This window comes from Anticarsia gemmatalis, chromosome 2 (genome assembly GCF_050436995.1).
Source record: "Anticarsia gemmatalis isolate Benzon Research Colony breed Stoneville strain chromosome 2, ilAntGemm2 primary, whole genome shotgun sequence".
In the NCBI taxonomy this organism is placed as follows: Eukaryota; Metazoa; Arthropoda; class Insecta; order Lepidoptera; family Erebidae; genus Anticarsia; species Anticarsia gemmatalis.
In genome coordinates this window covers 11,612,194-11,634,057 of record NC_134746.1, presented here as the reverse complement: position 1 = coordinate 11,634,057, position 21,864 = coordinate 11,612,194, and the positions used below count along the sequence as shown (strand labels likewise).

The following is a 21,864-nucleotide window of genomic DNA, read 5'->3' as shown; positions in this document are numbered from 1 at the left end:
TGTTAGCTAGCTCAGTGAGTTGATTTTCTGTTTCAGCGTATAATTTAATGTCATCCATGTAAAGTAAATGATTTAATACATTTTTCTGTCCGTCGGTTATTGTCTCATTTAGTGGGTATCCTAATGTAGTTGAGTTTAAAATATTTGATAGGGGATTCAGGGCAAGACAAAACCATAGGGGACTAAGGGCGTCACCTTGAAAGATGCCCCTTTGTATATGAATAGGCTGAGTTTCTATTGGTTCACTGGATGTACTGAGTTTGAGAACAGTAAACCATTTTGTCATGATTGTTTTCAAAAAAGTTACTATTGTTGGATGTATCTTGTAAATCTCAAGTACCTTTACTAACCATGAGTGAGGGACGGAATCGTAGGCCTTTTTGTAATCAATATACATGCTGAAAAGATTGGATTTAGTCTTCTGTACCTGTTTCAAAACAACGGAGTCGATAATTAATTGCTCTTTACAACCCTGACTAAATTTTCGACAGCCTTTTTGTTGCTCAGCCAAGATGTTATTGGAGTCGATGTGTTGATAAATAACTTCTGATAGACAAGAAGTAATAATTTTGTATAAGGTCTGCAAGCATGTTATAGGTCGATATTTAGCAGGGTTGGACAAGTCATCAAGGTCTTTTGGTATCATGAAAGTTTTGCCTAAAGTCAGATAAGATGGCATTGTGGAGGGATCCTGGATAAAAATATTAATATAATTGTGCAAATATGGGTGTACTGTTGTGAATTTCTTATACCAACAGCTGTGGATATTATCGGACCCTGGGGATTTCCAGTTATGTATATTACGCAAAACAGTGTCAAGAGTACAAGGAGAAATGTGCTCAAAAATCATTGTCTGGACCTTGGTACAGTTGTTTGTTGTTTCTGTTTGGATCCAGCTAGCTTGATCATTGTGTTGTACTGGGTTTTGCCATATTTGTGACCAGAAACTATGTAGTGTATTTGAAGTGAGAGTGTTAGGCAATTCGCTAGGGCGTCCATTGTCTTGAGTGTTGGATGTAGCCTGTCGGATGTTGCGGTAGAAGAGTTTCTCGTTATGTGTGAATTGCGAATTTTGTTGCTTTCTTAAATCGCACGCTTTATATCTCTTTAATCTTCCTGATACTACTGATAGTTTTTGTTTTAGTGTGTCTAGTGTGTGTGTAGCTTGGGTGTTAGGCTCTTCGTGAATGGTGTGTGTTTTGTACTGTTCCATAATGTTATTAACTTGTTTTACTAAATACCTACTCCTGTTACCATTGACGTATTGCGTTACTCTACCTATTTTCATTCTTAAATCTTTTAATTTTCTTTCTAATCTTCTCTGCCAACTTGGTTTGTACTCTTGTTTAGTGAAGTGTGTGTTGTGTTCTCCAGACTGTAGAGTTATTTTCGCCCCATTTAGCTTTGCAGCCGTCCATGCTGCACAGTAAATAAGAGTCTGTAAGGTGTGGAAATCAGTCTCATTGTTGGCATTTTCGTTAAGTGTGACAACGTTTAAATAGTTTACTATGCGAGCAAGTTTTCTGGATGTTTTCTGTTTAGGTATGTAGGTCCTGTTGGTAGGTTCGGTGTCTTTGTAGAATATAAATGCTTGCTGAAATGTTTCGTCTATCTGTGAGTCCCTAGCTAAATTGGTCTGTGTGTCTAATGTACTTAATTCTAGGTTCATTGGTAACTCTTCGAACAGGTCGAATTGTTCAGTGTTTATGGAGTTAAGGGTTTGGGTTGTTTCAGTATTAAATTCATTACGGCCTATATTAGGATCTATAGAAGCTATATTTGGATAGCGGTCTTGAGACTGGAGTTCATCTATTACTGCTTGTTTAAGTGCATTAAGCCTGTCTCTTTGTATGTAGTTATTATTTACTATTGCACGTCTCTGATCAGCTATTCGTTGCTCACTTAGATGGGCTAGTGAAGGGAATCGGGAAATGAAATCCTCGTGCAGCTGTTGACGATACGCTGTTTCATTTGTGCCTATATTGGTGATACGATAATAAGACTTCATGATAGCCTCGTTTAGCTCATTTGTCCATCTCATTCGTGTCTGTGTTGTGTTTTGGGATTGTGGTCGTAAGCTTACCGTTTGTTCTACGTTTTGTTGGTTCTGATTGAATGGGTTTTGTATGTGTTCTGTTTGTAGTGTTAATTGTAGCTGGTTTAATTCTTCCTTAACTTCTTTATTATTAGCCTATATCGTCCCACTGCTGGGCAAAGGCCTCCCCCATAGCTTTCCACTGCAAGCGATCTTCGGCGGTCTGTACCCAATCTGGGTTGTAGGAGTCAATCTCGTCTCTCCATCTCTTGCGAGGTCACCCTCGCCGCCGTCTCCCTTTACATGTCAATATTAAGTAGACATATTTTTTATTAAAGCGTATAGACACTGTCCTTTCATGAATGTAAACTAGATGAAATAAGCCACTATTTCAATGAAAGTTCGTAATTGAAACATACAATTTGACATGTTAATATCTTGGTTATTCATGCATAAATATTATACGGAAGCTTGAACGTCAACAGAAACACAAACATTAAAACATAAACCGGAAAATTGTTTGACTGTATTTACTGAGCACTCGCGCGGCGGCAAAGCACACGTTTGAGCCAATCTCCTGTGTTTAACTCGGGATATAAACGTAAACAGATATATTGGTAATATCCTTTTTTATATATTCTCGTTTGAAGTCCAGAGAAACGTAGGTAAATGTAGGACGTTTATAGATTTAAATCTTATTCGTATTTTGATGATTGCGTTTGATGGAATATGGTGTAAGACAAAAAGTCGTTTAAGTGAAAGTCTAGCTTCTAAAATGCACTGTAAAAAAAGTTCATACGTTGCAATGAGCAATTTTGTACCACTATATGTACAAAATCGCTGTGTATCTGTCAATAATATGGTATGGTTAGAAAAGTTCCGAGTACATTTAACTTTATCTAAAGAGAATTGAGGCCTCTAAAAATAAATAATTTGCAAAAATTATGGAGTTGAGGTTCACGAGTCTTACTACAAATTTCATTCTTAATAACGCTCTATTAATCTATTTAAATATTACATATATACACAAGATACTCTCATACTCCATCTACTAATAATTAAATAAGCTCAATATGCTCAGCCGCATAAACAACCACTAATTAATACTAACGATCATCTGATATGATTTCTGTTCGAACCTACTCCGTTGCAGAACTACGAAAATTTACACACCAAAATGAATATTGGATAATTATTGTATATTTCGAGTACTACGTGAAACTAAAATGGAGGCTTCCTAGCTACTAAATGTGGATTAGTATTGTTGGCTTGAAAATGAAATACTAACAGCAAATTTGAATATGAGCCCCAATTAGTCCATTTGTTGTATGTAACATGAACAATAGTGAAACAATTGGCATGTCCGCATATTATTTACCGTACACCTAATCCAACATTATATGAAAGTGAAACTAATTATGTGAAAGTTTATGGGAACGGATGTATCTTTATTACTATTTCCTCCAATACCTGGATTAACACAGAGCACACTTCTTATATTTGAAATCTTTCCACAACGACGAAGTCGCTGGCAAAAGCAAGTCGTAGTTAATTGTAAGAACAAAGTGGAAATGTTACTAAGTGAATGTCTATCATACACCTCTACCTATTACGTTAAGTAGAAAAGCCGTGATGTTATAAATAGCGCTGGTTACAAATAAAAGTTTTTTTCTAGATATTTTAGTAGTCATAGTAAAAATGTCTGTAAGAAACCCAGCTTTTATTGAGGCCAGTTAATTACGAATATTATCTTTATTTTGATTACAGCTATCTAAAATAGAAGTTATCATAGTTACACGCAGTTTTATCTCACCATGTGTGTATGACGCAACGCAGGAAAGTTTCGCTAAACACAATAAAATCCGCGATGTATTACACATACAGTAAAACGTAGCTGTTTATGAAGCGATTAAATGTAACATGTACCTTGCCTGTTCGAAATAAATTTGAGATCGTACTTGAATTATTTTGTTCAATTTACTAAAATTATGTTTCCTGTAGAAGAAAGAAGTTTGGTCATATGTTGTTGGCTTTCTTGGCGCAAAGTTACAGGTAATGATTTCTTTCCCACACGTGTGTGTCCGTTATTAGTGGGTTTGCAAAAGACCCACATTACAAAATTAATTGTATAAGCAAAAATAAACAATCGTAAACGAAGTAGTATTCTAATTTACACTTACTATTATAAAATTTAAAACAAGATTTTTACAAAATGTGTAGTTGAACAGGTTTTTTCACGGCTTATTTTTAAATACAGAAGTTTCAAATTCACTTTATAATGAGGAAAAGTTTACTATACAGATAAGCACGCAATTATGAAAGTATAAATGTGTGTAAGCTTATTTCTTTTACACCTTATAATATTTTGGTAATAAACGCTGCGATATGTATTTTTTACGATTGTATGTTTTAGACACAGGAATGTTTGTGGAGTCTGCTTTCCAGACATCATTCACATTATGTTTCTATTGTTATAACATAACTGTTTGAATAACTATTTGACCTTGAGAAATTCTTACAAAAATAGTGTAACTACTACATACAAAATGTGTATTAAAATATCACAGGAGCCAACAGATAAAATGTGTGCATGACATCAATTACGCTGTTTGAAGACTTTTCTTAAAGTAGTACATAGTCTTTTACCAGTTACATCTGTAAAAAGAACTCTGATGCACGCAAGGTTTCATCACAACATTTTCTTTGACCGCCAAGCAATAGAAAATGAAAATTATTAGTAACTAGGTACACGTAGCACCAAAATGTCGTTTAAAGACTTATCTGGATTTACCAAAAAATCCTGACTTTCCATTCTACTTTCAATAACATTGTCACTTGACGAGATTTATATCGGATCTCTGGCTTCACCTTCGTTATTATTCATAAGTTTATGAACATAAAACCTTCATGTTTATCTTGACTTCACATGACGCCAGTGCGCGGGTAAACAGGATCTTTGTAATTAAAACATAATTTTATAGCCACCTGTCCTTTAAACCCGCTGGGAATATCATATTTTACGGGATTTTTGCGTTGTAAAATATTTTACGATTGTAGACAAAATATGGTTTAATATAAAGGCTAATAAGAAATAAAAGTAAACATTATTATTTACTTACTTAGTTATATTTAGTTCTACAAAATTAGCCCTGCAACTACCTAACGCTATTTTTATTAACACCTAACTACGATAATTCTCACTAACATAGACAAGATCATCTTTCTTTTAATTTAATAACTAGTTAAATTGTCCTTCTCTATTTTTCAAGACATTTCAAATTGAAAATTAGTCATCGTCTCTAGCGTGTTTCGCAAGAACTTCATATTTTATAGCAACTTTTTACGGTACTTGAAAGTTATACTACGAGTATATTACATAGAGTAGGAAATCGCGCCACAGTTCATCAAACTTTGTCTGATACCTACAAATAAAATAAAAAAGATAAAAAAACCAAACGCAGAATGATTATGGAAATAGTATTCCACCTACCGCAAAGTCTCTTCCACAATATTTTTCTAATAAAACTTAACAAAACAGCCGTGATATGCTTGCTCTTTGTCCGGGTGTAATCGCTAGAGGATTGAGTGACGTTCCTTCATATTTCCCTTTAACAGCTCTTGAAAGGAGTATATTTGTATAATAAATCATATCACGCTGTTTCGAGTACGCAAAAGAGATGCTTGCCTGGTTAGTCTCGGGAGTTTTGACTTTGCTACAGAACGACAATTTTATTCAATCAAGAATTTGATGCTGAACATTTAATGTTGAGACATGTAGGTACTCAAAAATGTTGTCGTATGTTATTGACCTGTGTTGATGTCAGCTCGTGCAAGTCATAAGTTTATTAATACACAACAAACTTATAGAAATTATTTACGGGCAAAATAATATCTTCATGATCCAGTAGGCGGTTGTTCCGAGTCTAATTGTCTCCGATTCTTAACAATAGCATTACAGAAATATGGCGTACATTTAAATAAATATGTTGAAAAATCTACTACATGTGAGTCCTTAATAGAAAATATATAATTTCATAAACTTTATTCTTAGTATTTGTGTAACTAACAACAACCTACAACCAATTACTGCATGCAAAGGAAAAAACAAACTGAAAGTTTATTCGTAACTAGTTAACTACACGGGCAAAATGCTGGTCCAAAAATAATCTGAAAATGCGTTTAGGACCTAGTTGAAAAACGGCAAGCTTTATATAGGCGACGACAATCTCATTTCCTGATGACGTAGTTCTCATAACAGGTTTAAAATCAACGGATTTACGTCATAGTTTTCATGACATGGTGTAAAAAGCATTGATTTTTGTCGTAACTTTACAAAAGAGATTCTGCTAAGCCTAAGTGATTCTTTTCGGATGAATAGGCGTGTTTCACAGTTCACAGTGTTAATTTTTTTTATTAGCTATTATCATCCCACTGGCGCAAAGGTCCCAAAGGTCTCCCATTTTTACCAGTTACCCTTATTAAATGTTTTGTATATCCTCTTAACAGTTAGTAGACTTGATTAAAGTTAGTGGATTGAAAGGACTAAGGGTTAGGAGCTAACCTCTAGGCTAGGCTAGGAGCTCTTCCATATAAATTATGATTATCACTGACATCCCCGTTTTTTTCCCGCTATTCAGGTTCAAAATTAAACAATAACATGATAACATTACTACATCAAACTAAATCAAATTCTATAAAATACTGATTTTCAGAAGTTCGATATGTATTCAATACTAAAGTTTTTCTCTTTTAGTTTTGTCATAAATTAATATTATCTATTCAATCATATCCTATGAATACAACGGTTAAATGAACAATGATAACATGTAGATTAATGTAAATCAAATACTGCGACAGAATCGATTGTGTATTTTAAATCAGATGAGTATCTCATTAGTAAAAACAAAGCACTAGAATACTGTCTTATTCGTCTTTTTTCACTGAGATTTGATTTGAGATAATATCATTATTTTATACGCTATAATATTTAAATTGGTAATAAATAGTAATAATATGTCATTGATTTCTGGAAGGTAATTAGCTTATTCAAAGGATCTGTAAGAAATAGAGTCTATTTTTTACAATAAGAAATGTACTTGAACTAAACTAAAGTATATTAATATATACAAAATGTAGAAATTATAAGTAAAAAAAAGAAAAGTAGAGTGCGCTTTTCGTCGAAGTATGTACTCCGCATCGTTGTCCACCGGGAACGTTCTCAAAACACTGGCAGCATTGCCACGTTGTATAGCAATGCTCATTCTTTGTGCTAAATAATTGCCAAATCTAATTGTCTCAATTTTTTTTCTATTTAATATTGCTAACATTCATGTAACATACATATATGAGGAAGTTTCATTTTAAAATATTTATTCATTTAGTATTTATAAAGTACGCTAAATGTCAACGCCCTGAGACAGATCCCAGCTTGATATCTTCCCCGAAGGTGTTTCAAAGTAATTCAAAGAACCATGAAGGCTTTAATTAAACTCCGTACGTGAGTTAGAATTAATTATAATTTAACGAACATGATGTAAATAGTAGGAGAGGAATATTTCCTTTAGAATAATTATAATACAATATTTGAGCAAATTTAATTGTACAACTAAATTAATATTTGTACGAATTATAATACATGTTAAGTTATAAAATTTTACGACTCACAATTTTCTTTTCTACTGCGGCAACTAAGTACTACGTCTTTCCCATTTCTTCACCCGCAGTCCTTACCTGTGTCTCTTGAATTTATTTTCTATCTCCTGATCTGTGGCTTATTGCTATAATCACACAATCAAAGTTAAATACAGGTTCAGAACAGTGACTCGACTCTCTACCACTATCGTCTACCGACAATCGGCTAGTTATCGAGAAATTTTACACTAAAATCTATTTAGCGCCTCTATCGGACTCCGTAAGAACTATTTTGGCAATACGTTTTAAATGTCAAACTCTCAATACCCGACAGAACCGACTATAGATAATTGCGCTACGAATGTTCGTGCTCATCACATGAAAATTTTTTATAAGCTTTGTATGCAAAAGTACCCTTGTCCTGTCTTCACTCTATATGTAGGTATGTAAACGATATTCATTGTACAAGATCCGTCATTAAGTATTGTTGCTAAGTTGTTAGATAACTTGTGTTGTAATTACACTGCGTATTGTTGCTGCGATTAACTTGATGTATGTACTCGTATGTATGTAGGTAGGAGTGATTAATTTAATAGCTCTTCATGTTTAGTTTGATGATTCGTGTAATATAACAGTGTGGAAGTTTGATTTGATTTTACCAGTATACGGCATGATTTTATAAGGAGTGATGATATAAAAAAGGGATTGTTGTAGGGTAAACATATATAGAGAAAATGCTTGTGAATCCAAACGTATTCAATAAATTCACAGTGACCATAAGCTAATTATTGTTCAAAGCTGCTGTTATCCAGTTTGATGCAAGTGGTATGGTAGCCAAAAAAAAAAGCAAATATGTATTACTTAAGATTCGATTACAATAGCAAAATAAATATTGTATCAGGTAAACAAATAGGTAAGCTACAATTCTCAAGAACTTAAGACTCAACTAGTTATACTATCCTAGAACAGAGTTAGAAAACCACAGTACCGGTGGTGGAATGCCTGTTATTCCAGTTTCCAATGAGCCACGTCTCTGTGGCAGAGCAATTTTCCTAATTGAGAGGTCAGCTTGCAGCCTATGAGAGTGGAAGCGAAACTCGGACCACGGTGAATAGGGAACCAATGTTAATAGTCTGTAATACAGTTTGAATGCTAATGTGGCCTGATACTGCATGTTCGATACGTTTGGTTTTGAAAAAGATTGGTCCATTCGTTGTAGAGCACGCACAGTTTCTCAAAAGTAAATATCGTGTTGCAACCTTACATAAAAATAGTTCAGTATCATGATTCTCTATAGTTGGTTCTAACGAGTTTTGAGATTTTGACATTTAAAATGTACAATATAATTAGTTCCTAAGGAAGCCGCAAGGGGCACTGATAAGGTTTTTATACCAAATTTCTCGATAGCTAGCCAGTTGTCGATAGTCGATAGTAGGAGACAACAGCCCTTCTGACCATTTTTGACACACAAAACTAGATAAAATTGACACTATAATACCGAAGTATTTTCATATTAAAGGTACTTACATAGTTCCGAAAAATGGCAGGAAAAGCCTCGAATATAATTACGCTTGGGATATCAGAAGATAAACGCAGTTGATAAATGAACATGCAACGTATTCAAACAGCTAAAATTACCCCGGTACACACTGGAGGTTTAATTTGTAAAACTTTTGCCTAATTAGTTTAAAACATGCACTGCAAATTCGGATTTGCGCACCGCAGCGCGGAGTTCTAATTTCATCAAACAAATTACTTATATTTATGTGGAACAAAGAACTGTGTGTGTTGCACTTTATAACTCTTTTGTGTTTTAAAATTAAATTATACAGAACTGTGTTTGGCCCCAGGGATCGCCCACGTACGGTTCCTTTACTATTCTAAATTTCCATTTTCCGCTCGCTTCATTTTCCTGGAAGACAAACATTTTTTCCGGACAAAATGAATGCAGTGTCCCGCACTGCTTTTCTTATTTATGTAACGGGATATGGTCATAGATTTTAAGAAATTGCATGAGATTTGCGTTAATTTATGCTCTTGTTTAGACATTTAACTATTTTGTTACTTTGTGATTGTAAGTATTTGCTTTTTGTTAACAGTTTTAGTTACAATTTTGCTAGTTTTTGTTTTGTTACAAACTCCGGCTCGTAGTGGTTTGCAATTAACTATTTCAAACTCGACTTGTACACATAACATTATAATGCAACGGCTCTCAAACGCGATTAAAAGTTTAAGGTTAGGATACTTTATTTGCATAGTCGACGTTTTGATCGAATTGCATCAACCGTGGTCACGGTCTGACTGATTATTCTTCAGAGATATAAAATAAAACGTTTGATTAAAAATACTATCCTCGTCATAGACACGTTCTAGAAGCGCTTCAAACTAGATAGCAGTGGGTAAATTACTAACCAATCCATCCATTAGTGCTTTGAACCGTTCAAAGAGTCTCTAACCACCTAATCCGACGCTACAACACGGTACCTAAAGCTCTTTAAAACACTTTTACTCTTTATGTTTCTGCATAAGTCTATTAAAATCTCTCTTTACAACCTTATTTATGGTTTTCGAGTAAAGTATCGCGTTTAGGTGTAATATTGGGTTTTTATGGCGTAGTGACTATCGTGTCAAGGAGTGTTTGGTATGTAAATAGTCAATAAATAATATGTTTTAAGATTTTCTTGATGGTATACAAAGTCCCCAACCCGCACTTAGACAGCGTGGTAGACTCAAAGCCAAACTTCTACCCCAATTCGGGATGAGACCCTTGCCTGGTAGTGAGATAGTAATAATTTAAAAAAACACAAGAAATGTATGGAATGTTATAAATCTCAGGATTATGAAAGGTGACAGGTTATACTCAGCTGAATTCAAGGGTACCTACGTAATTTGGGCATATGCCAAGTTATTTAAGAATAAGTCGTACTTATACAGCTTGAAATTGACTTTAAGGAAAGTTTTAGGTCGATTCGTATCTAAGTTTTTCTATTCGCACGGGTTCTTTAAAAGTATAGTATTATGTCGTAGATTTATTGTATACTATACAAAACTCAGCATGCAATATTTCATCACGATGTTTTCTTTCACTGTTGGAATAAATGATAATAGTCTAATTGTATTAGACAAAGTAAAAAAATCAGAATCTGAATAAAAAATAGTATGCATTTTACGTTACTCTGTAAGCTAATAAAAATATAGGTAATTATGATTCAGTGTTGGAAAACTGGTGTGTTTATGAGCGTTTTATTAGCGCCAGTGTTTCTTAATGAACCTTGTTGTTAATTATAAAATATGATTTTGGTTTTCAACCATTATGCTAATTTGAAATGACCTACATTTGGAATAGCTTGAGGACATCTGTGGTAAAATGGTTAAAGTCGTCTTCAGGCTGCTATCTATGAGCGCGGGTGATCGTTAGTTTATTTTCATACGAAACAAATATTTGAATTTTCAATTTCACATAAAATAGTTTTGAGCGTTATACTTTGTATGATTATAAAAGAGCACACGAGAAAGGTTCTTAATACCGTAGATGTTTGTAAAAAAAATATATATTTTACCATAGAGTGTTTTAATAACTCATTTAAACCACTATGTAGAGCAACCGCTAATCATGGATATTAGACGTGTGCTATAACATCAAAGCAAATTCACCTTAAATATTTAATGTCTATGATTAGTCTAATAGTATTTATTACAAGACCACAGTAAAACAACCGCGATATAAATTACGACCAAAACTTTTGAAACTTTTATTACAGTAATATTTGGTTAAACTGTTAAAAGTTAGGATATAAAGATCAAACAAAATGATTACTTAAGTTCTATATAAAAAAGACGTGTTTATATAAAAAACCTACGCGCAAATATACTGGATCCATAAATAAATTACTGCACTGTATAATACTTACATATTTTTCTAAATCTTTGCATACTTCTGTTTCCTGAATACATTTATCAGTGCGATGCATTCATCAAGCATCCCTATAATATTACCTATTAATTTCTAAAAGTAAATTATGTAATAAGCGTCAATAACTAGTTTCAAACCACCCTTTACACGTTCAATTGCTCTCTAACCCAATGTCGCTTGATGTTGACAGCTTACAAGATACGAAGGTTAACCACAATTTCCTTCCCTAAATAGTTTTGGCAAAGGAAAACGTATAGCGTATAGATTCAGCCAAATATTTAAACGGGCCAAAGATAAGCCTGAGAAATTCCACCCTATTTTCAACCCCTTCTGAAGCATTTAAATTAGCGAACCTTGAAATTTCCGACTCAGGGTTTATGAAAATTTTACATTAGCTTCCAAGTAAGGTTGTAAAATATTCAAGTTTAGTAGCACCCGACCTTCCGCTCGATTAGTTGGTACCATTGACAGGATACAATATAGTGCAATACGCTGCTTAACCTTTGACTCATAAATTTATTAAAGATAAAGATAAAAAAATTTGTTTCTGTCCATGTTTACAATATTATTTAAAACAATGATAGCCACACTAGGCATTGCCTGGATCGCAGTTTCAATGCAATTGATTACAAGATATAGTATCTGGTAATTTTAAAACTGAAATGAATCAATCTTAAATACGTTAAACACAAGAAACTTTGTAATAATTTAATCATAATAGTTTTTATCCAGTACCTACTATACTAAGTATAGTTATAGTGTATTCGCAAAGAATATCTTCCAAGCGTAAATATTCTATGCGAAGTTTATTCCAAAGAACTGTAGTTTCTAAAAGTGTGCTGGCCTATGAGCTGAAACAAAACATAAGGGTTATTTTCTGATAGTACGTCAGGTGTGTTTCATAAATACTCAAGACTTTATGACACTTCCCCACCGTTGTGTTACTTTTTACCTAACTAATGTTTTGTTTCAACCCAGTTTCAACCACAAAAACACGTTGCGGTTCCGAGCGCAGATGTCCGCCATCATTTTTAATCTTTAGCACCAAGCTTTTTGTAGGTAAAGGGATTTATATGGTTCATGTCGCGTGATATTATATTTTATGCAAACATGGTACTGTTTGTTTTGTAGTACCTAAGTGAGACACGGGACTAGTATTTTTTTTATGAAGTTTTCAGTAATTATTAACATCTGTCTGTTACCTGTTACTCATTATTAGATAAATAAACTAACTAAGATCCCACCAAAAACCATTTCATGTAAAATGTTTCCATGTACCACCACATAAGGTTTGCCCTGTTTAAAAGATATTAGACCTCATGCATTAGATAAATAAAATAACTTACATTTTAACCTAAATATTTTTAAACAAAAAAGTATTTATGCGGCTTATGTTGCGTATCACTGGCCATTAGCGCTAAAAAAACGTAAAAATGCCATTAGTGTTTATTTTTATTTTTGTTTTCTTTTTGTTATATGGCTTTGTAGATATTTTTTCGAGATAATGCAGCCAGATTTTCAGATTCTATTTGTAGACAAACTTCTTGCAATTTAATTTTGAAGTATAAAAAAATATACATACGATATTAGATACGTGCAGAAATCTAAAAGTTTAATTCTTTTTTATTCATAAACGCAACAAGTCTTAGTGCTATCTCTGGTAACATATTACTATCAAACTTATATACTTAGTATTATTATTTTCTGCATTATTAATTATTGTTGCTAGTCCATAACCGGCATGCATAATACTGTGACGTCACGCGTCAGACTCCAAATGCTTATGTCACCCGTCGGTATTCAATCGCTAATTGTATGTTACAATCTATCCATACACAATTAGATTTATTGCTTATAATCCCAATCAAATATCAACCATATCTTTATATACAAACAGACGAAATTTGTTTGTATGCTACTCGCTAGATTCATAAACTATGCAAATATTTATCCAAAATCGCCAATTTAATCGATTGTCTGGATATATTAAGCAGAAAACGAATTTATTATTGAATAGAAGTTAGTATTGTTCTACTGCATACGGAAGCCGGTCTTGTAGGTCTCTTGTACCGCTCTATGGATTTGAATTATTAAAATTCTATACAGTGTGTGTCTATGGCGACGTATAGAATGTATGAATGCCAGGAATGGCGGGAACTTGTTTCCAAGGAAGTTTGTCGATGGTCGTTAATCGTTCGCGTTGGAGTAATGAATGCATTAAAATCTAAATGTGGCCACGGGTGAGTTAGCTGCTGCATATTTTAACGGTGATTTTAAATTGTAACTATTCAGAAAATAGCACGTTTCCAGGCAGGCAGAGCTTAAGCACTTTACTATGAATAGTTAAGTAAAAGTTATCAACGTCGATATGGCTTTAATTTAGAAACGCTATCATTATAATTTTATATTCCTTTTATTTACATATTTTATAATCCATAAAAAAGTGTCATTTCCATTCTGACTTTTTCAAAATTCGAAATGAGGTTTCCACCATTAATTAATAAAAAAAAATAAACAATTGAAATTATAAAAAGAATATGGATTGAATTTGGAACACAGAAAACTTATTTAAATATTTCAAAAGTTTAGGAGGGAAGACATTAATATTATTATTATTTTATAAGTAAAATATAAAAAATATAAGGATTGACGATTTATTTTAAAGAAATTAACACCATATTATGGCGCAATGCGGATAAACTTAAAAATAATCTGAAACAAGATGAGTTCGCGTGAACGACAAATGTGTGTAAAGAAAATTAACGAAATGTCAGATCATATTAAATGGTCTACAATGGTCTGTTTAACACCATAAAGATAAGGTTCGTGATAATAAATATGTATGTCGTATTAATTTATAAAACTATTATAATTATGGTTTGTTTTTCATCTCTGTAACGTGTTCTTGCATTCCCGTTGAATTATTAAATCTTCATTTTCCCGCCACACGGAATCTTTTGTGAATATTTTGTGTGCAATTCAGTGTTGATGTTGGCTGATATTGATAAATTGTTGAATGGAAGAGAAATATAAAGCTCAGTGTTGCGTTACTGAACTTTTGTAGTTTAAGTTAACTTTAAACTTATGTTACTTTAATCTGAAGTAATATTTCAGACATAAAAAGGTATCCTAAACTTTAATTTTCAATCGCGTTTAAGACTCGTTCCATTGAATATTATTATTGCAGACTTTTCTTTTCAATAAATTCCATAGAGCGTTAACAAACAGCAAAACAACGCATTTTCCTAACCTAAATACCAAACCGAGATTACCTTTGGTAAAAGAAATATGACAAAACATGAAACATAATTTTTCTTATCTATCAATTTTGATTATAGTGACAGCCACTTATTACAAAAAAAAAGTTCCCTTCATTTTTAAATTACGAAATAATAAGATCAAATCTTTCTTCCGCAGGTCAGGGAACGAAGCGGCAATGACGACGGACAACGCGATCAACTCTCAACGGTAAGCCTTTGTTATAAAGTCTATATTCCTATAGCAAGATTATCCTTCAATTATTCGCGTTAAATTGTAGTACATTAATGCGGTATAAATCCCGACAGTGGTTTATTAAATTAGTTGCTTAGTTGGAGGAATTGGGTGATAATTTGTACTCAAGTCACTGAGTTAGATGGATGACGAGACAAACAGTCTCATAGATTAGCAATGAGCTAGATTAGCTAGAATCTTCAGGCCGATATACTAACATAAACATCTCCTTTCTTCCTTTGAGAGGTAGACTTTACAGTAGAGCTTACTCAATAGTAATCTGACTTTTCTACTCAATAGTGTATTAGCATAGAATTAACTTGTCTCATTGAAATAAGTACGTAAACAGTCTTGGTTCTAGAAAAAGGAAAAAAAACGCACAACTTACAGGTGATTTGTTGAGCTCCACTAGATTTAAATAAAATAACTACTAAGTAAGTTTACTAGGACATTAGCCGGCTAGTAAGCTACTATTAAATAGTAAGCTTTAAGATAGTAACATAATGCATTATTTTAATAACAAACACGGCTATAACTTCACCTCTTAAACGTAATCCCAACAATTCTTACATAATAGAATAATTTATTTTATTACGGCACTATGTCCATAATGTCCCGTGTTAGAGCAAAGCTAGTTAATATTGGATGGAGACACGGAAACTACATTATGCACTCCATTCTGTACAGTGCAACGACTCTAATATAATGGAATTACTTTTATGTGCTTTTGTTTTCGTACTGTTAGTTAAAACTTAGTTTGGTTGGTCGAAATGTGGACCTTTTAGCTGGTTTAGGACTTTAGGAACACTCATTTGTAGTGTAATTAACTTAGTGATTTGAACTTTATGTTCATTGTTTATTTGTTGATGTCTTTTTAACCCGTAACTGTCCAACTGCTGGGTTTCCTCCTGAAGCAGGGATGGGTTAGGCTTTAAGTCCACTAAGCTGGCCAAGTGCGGGTTGATGACTTTGCATGTCTTCAAATTATGCGATGAACAACATTAAGAACATTGCAAATTTTTAGGTATGACAATGATATAATGTTAAGCAGTATTAAATCGTATAAAAAAATCTGTGGCAATTTTTTAACACATTTTTTTTATGACAATTTCTTAAATAGACATGCGAGAGGAGCGACCTCTCTTACGCGAGTAATCTGCGAGTAAGTTTGTATATACTGTCGATGTCGAATAAGGTCAAAATCACCGAATGCGGGCTGTATCTTAGATACTGTCAACGCGTTGATTTGTTTCGTAACAATAGTCTCCCCTACAGATCGTTGACTAAGCTTTTATCGATAGAGGAATTGGTGGCTGATCCGTAACAATTTTAGCTATATTATATCGAACTGTAAGTCAGTAAGTCTAGTCATAGAACTGGGAGAAACTCTGCGACACATAAGAGAGAATGGGTCAAAATTTTCCCCGTTCTCTGCTCCTATTGGTCGTAGCGTGATGATATTATAGCCTATAGCCTTCCTCGATAAATGAGCTATCTAACACTGACAGAATTTTTCAAAACGGACCAGTAGTTCCTGAAATTAGCGCGTTTAAAGTAACAAACTCTTCAGCTATATAATATTAGTATAGATTCCTCCAACGTGCCTAAAGTCTTGACCTCATATACTGGTTGACGTATCAGTTAAATAAGCCAGCACCAACACTGGTTGCGGAGTGACAGTGTGACTGACCCCAATTGCCTCAATTGACCTCATCAACACTACTCTGACTAATATAGTCAAGTACGTCATCTGGTGTCTGAGACAATGTTCACAGATCTATTTGCTAGTAGGTATTATTACGTAGTGTTTATAGTTAAGAGGCCGTTGGACCCTATTGAATTGCAAAGGAATAGAGCTTGAATCTCATTTTAAACTTGGTTCAATCTTACCTTAGCATTGTGTTTATAATGACTCATTGAATTACATAACCATTAATTATATTGAAAGGTTTTGTATACAAAGAAATTGTGCATTCCTTGTATATGTACATATATTTTACAATGTAGTATTTTCAGATTCATTTGAAAAATGTTGTTAATAATATATATTACATAGCTATATTTATATAGGTTTTATTTAGTTCATTAACTATATATTGGCTTACACTACAGTATGCTTTTAGTATCTATATGCACATGTCCAATACGACTAAACAATAGTCGTTTATTCAAATATCCCTTATAATCTTGAATCATTTTGCGGCATGCCATATACCTTTTCCCATTTACCGATTAACAGTGTAGGTGATAGTAAAATCACCTTTTAATCTTCAGTAAGTGTAACATGAACACCTAATACCGTTAAATAAATTTCCTTCGAACGCCTCGTGTACGTCAAGTTGTTTATTCTCTTTACATCTAAACACTTTAATGCCTTTGTGTTTCAAGTTGTTTACCTACTAGTAGTGTTTACCTCGGCGTCTAACCAAAATAATAAAAAAATCCTTTCTACACGAGCGGCTTGTCGAGAGCAGTCTTCGTAATAAGCGGTTTAAAAGCGGTGTATATTTTCCGTTTAGCTTCCTAGATAATCTTATTATAGTGTTTTCGAGTCGATTGAGAGTGAAAACTGTGATATAGAGAAGGAATAAAACTTTCGAATAACTTTGCGCACAGTTATTTTATGTTCTTGTTTTTTGAGCACATTCTTTGATTGCAGTGGTAAATTTTTCATACCCTACAAAATAACATATAAAACAGCGAAAGGCAACGAAATAGGATCAATTTACCACAAACTAATAACTAAATGTTTGCCTCTCCGAATCGTTTACCATCGTCGATATTAATATCAATAAAATTTTGACACTACGTTGACCACCAACCATACGATAAGAAGAAGCATCACCCCAAAGGATAATTCAATTAAACCAATCTTTCTACATTATATGCAAAATTATGACTACTAACTTAAGGTATTACTTACAGGGTGTTCAAGAAATCATCACCGAACAACAAGCTGACGCTGTACCTGGCGTCGCGCGATCTGGTGGTGGAAAATGGAACTATTGACAGGATCCAGGGCGTCCTGCACGTGGAACCTGAGTACATGGAGAATAAAAAGCTGTATGGACAAGTCACACTTACTTTCAGGTAAATCAATATATTTTAAAGTCCTAAATCCCTTTATAATGATTTTAGACCAGTCTTTCATTGTCTTAAAGTAAGCAAACGGTCAGGTGAAGTATGATTCTGTACAGTTGATACAAATAAGTGTCAAGAGTTTGACATTTAAAATGTATTGCAAATATAGTTGGACACAAGTTATCTCAATAGCCCGTCGGTAATAAAAAATCGCACTAGTGATCATTTTTTTCATTGTCAAATTCCTTTAGATTTTTCGACGATATTATCACAAATATCATAAATATTACCAACTATTTGTAATTAATCATATTATGTGATTTCAATGAAAGCAAAGATCTATAAGAGTAAAACAGTTACTATATTCCTTCTATTAACAAAAGTACAATGAACCCGCATAAATCCTCTATAATATTATAATCTATCTGTAATCCGTACCTGCTCCATGTGAGCTATTTGTGGAAAAACCGATATGTTTGCGCTACTCCAAAGTTGGCAAGTCCATTTACGAGTTTCTGATAAGCCCCTCTTAAAACCTTCTTATTCAGAGTATCGAGCTTCCCTTTTATAACTTATATCCCATACTTAGTGGGAATACTTATGTTAAAGTAATAGATTGGCTTACTGCTGAGAATTTATTTGAAAAAGTTTTGCAACAAAGTATGCGAAGTGTTGCAAATATCAAACTAAGTTGCACCCGCATTTATAGACGGAATATCAATACTGTTATATTAAATTGTTAGGGATTTCTCTACAATATCTATAGACTGTATAAAGTAGGTAATTTTAAAACTCATAATATAACCTACTTAAAAGCAGTTTGCATACATTTCTTGTGGGCATGCAAAGTCCCCGAACTTGGCAAGCGTGGTGGGTCCAAGGCCTAACCCCTCGTTCGGCAGAAGACTCTTGCGCAGCAGTAGGACTAGGACTAGGTTTAGAAAAAAAAGAAAATTTATACAACTTATCAGTACGAGCGGGAAAAAACCATTGCAACTAAATCTAAAAAAATCCTATCTCAACAATTTCAAGGGTTCATTTTATTCGATCCTCGATATAACAGCGTTAAGTTTTACGAACACAATTTACATGGAAAAATTCCATTTATCTCGTACAGATAAAAATGTAATGACACCATCGAAAATGGTTTCCAGAGGTCTAATAAAATCGGAGCCGATACTTACATCTTTTTATCTCTATGTCATTTGATCCTTTCGTTATCTTCTCACGTATTTAATGATTATCACATATAAGTTTTCCACAATAGCTTTACTCATTTTGTTCCCTAGTAACTATATTTTTGGTCAGTCGCATTCATAAATAATTTATCTTCACCGCAGTCGCTTTTATAGACCAACAAATAAGAACACAATAGGATAACATTAGGCGATGATCTCTAGGTTTGCGACCATTTGCTGCTATCTGCAAAAAATAATCACAGCAACCAAACCGAAAATAGCGGCACGACACGGCAACACATATTACAAACAATAAATACTTAACTCATAAGTAATCTACGGTATAAATGCACCATTAGTTATAAGTAAACAAAAGCCATCACAACGCAACTACATTGCATAAAACCAACTAAGGACAAAACTCCAAGCTGAATGAACTAGGCAACGCGACAGGTGAATTGGATTGTAATTTGAACACAACATTTCGTTCTGTTGCCTACATCCAATGTTAAAATCGAGTTAAAAGATGGACTTTTTCTACTAAGCAACATCGAAACTGATATTATACCAGTTTGGGAAATGGGATTTCTCATTTGACACATAATAAATAGTTACATGAGTTAACGATGTTTATCATTTAGTTTCTGAAACGACACACAAGGGAATAGATACAGAAGGTGAAGTTACACTGTTAGTGCTATTATTAATGTTCAAACATTTCATAAAGATATCAATATAGCTAGGGGTACTATGATGCGATTTTTGAACAAAAGTCTTGCAAAAAAATATGCAAAATATCCAATCTAAGTTACCAACCGACGTTTAATCTTCTACATCACACGGAACTGTGGTAACTGCAAATTGATCGTTATGAATATTTCCGAGCAGCCACCCTCGGGGGATCGATAAATCGATTGTGTAAACTTTTTATAGTCCAAAGGTTAAGGCTGCTGGAATCAGTGTCAGCTTTTTATAGCATAGGTTCAATAGCTCTACATATATAATGGTATAACAGAAATTAATATTGACATGAGAATGCAGACATAGGTGCTACAAATTTATCTCAGGAACGAATATACGTACAGTATAATAGATTCATCGGATACGACGCGACGTAACATTTTAATCCCACGATTTTGTGGCGGAATTTTGTAAGCATCGGGGATTTGGTTCTATTTACACTCGAAACATATTACGAATTTCTATAACCTCTTAGATATAAATAGCTTTGGCATATCAGTCGTTAGGGATTTGTAAAGATTTCTCTATTTTATTTCGATAACAAACACCCACGGACTTTTTTCTTAGAATATAAATACGAGTAGAATCAATTGAGAAATAAAATGTACGGAACAATACCGCATTGATTTATTCGATGTGAAAGGCAGACGATTAAAAACAGTTGAACAATACGCATTCAATGGTTTGTTCAACGTAATACTCAAAGGTATTTTGAATAGGGGTGTTTTCTGCACGTTAGAACCCTTTCATTGCTGGAGCCAGGGAGGCTTTCACTGTAAACGCTCTCGAATTCATTCTTTACACGTGAACCTTGTTGCTATTGGAAATAATTTGTTCGTTTCTACGAAGTCTGCATTCAATGTGGAATTCCTGGAGAGAATTTGCAGCTCCGTAGTATTACACTTTTATTGTGAATAGTGAAATCTGAGTGAAATATGAAGAGTTGTTGAATAGAACTTGTAGCATAAGCGTCAGAGAAATAAGGAAATTTTATGTAATGTTATGGGATTAAACGGTAAACCTTGTTAAATAGTGAAATCACTATTTAATTAGATTTACCGCTGTTTAATGGCTGTTGCAATATTGGTAGCAGGACACCTTATTAGGAAAATAATGATTTCTAATCAATTCATAATTTAAAAAAATCTTAATCAACAAAAAAGCTTTAACAAAACATTTATTCATTTTAAAGCGGTTTTAGAGACGCTGTGGGGAAAGATTTTAGTATTCATGATATGGATCAGTTGAGATAATGAAAAAATCTAATTTATACGCATATGCGTTACGTTTTTCGATATACAAATTGAGGACTTCCCCCTATTTTGGAGCCGTTATAAAAAGAGATACAAAAAGTTTTATGTCTTCAAATCACAATAATACATTATGATCCTCGCATTTCCCTTCAGGAAAGGTAACTAAAATCCAAATTGCTATGCGATCGTATACATAGTGTCTTCATATTTTGTAAGGGCGCAGTAACGTGACCGCTACCTTGTACAGAACAAACACAATTGTTTGTTTACATTGTGTATTGGACATGTCAAGGCCGTATCAATTAGCGTTCCTCCCGAAATACACGTTGTTATTTAAAACACAAACAAGCCGATAACAACTAGCAAAGAATACTTTGTTGTCTTACCAAAATTCCAGCGTTTTTAAGATATTTTCGATGTTTTTAAGTGTTTGTAAGGATAAACAAAAACTAAGTTGTATATTTAAGATTTGACGTGGTCACCAAATATAGAACCATTAAGAATACGAACATTTTTCATAAAAAAATAATGGCATCCTTC

At 33.5% G+C, this 21,864-nt stretch overlaps 1 protein-coding gene across 6 annotated transcripts in view; it reads left to right on the top strand.

Annotated features, from left to right (window-relative positions):
* Window positions 1-21,864, top strand: part of LOC142984777 (arrestin homolog) — a 93,000-nt gene that overhangs the window by 41,986 nt on the left and 29,150 nt on the right. For 5 of the 6 annotated variants that reach the window (XM_076132600.1, XM_076132626.1, XM_076132608.1 and 2 more), the window contains exons 1-3: window positions 14,178-14,401; window positions 14,997-15,047; window positions 17,997-18,161. In XM_076132600.1, the coding sequence (XP_075988715.1) occupies window positions 14,364-14,401; window positions 14,997-15,047; window positions 17,997-18,161 (254 nt within the window). In that variant the 5' untranslated portion in view covers window positions 14,178-14,363. Of the gene's footprint in view, window positions 1-14,177; window positions 14,402-14,996; window positions 15,048-17,996; window positions 18,162-21,864 lie in introns of those variants that run through there. The other variant, XM_076132634.1, reaches the window with a different exon arrangement.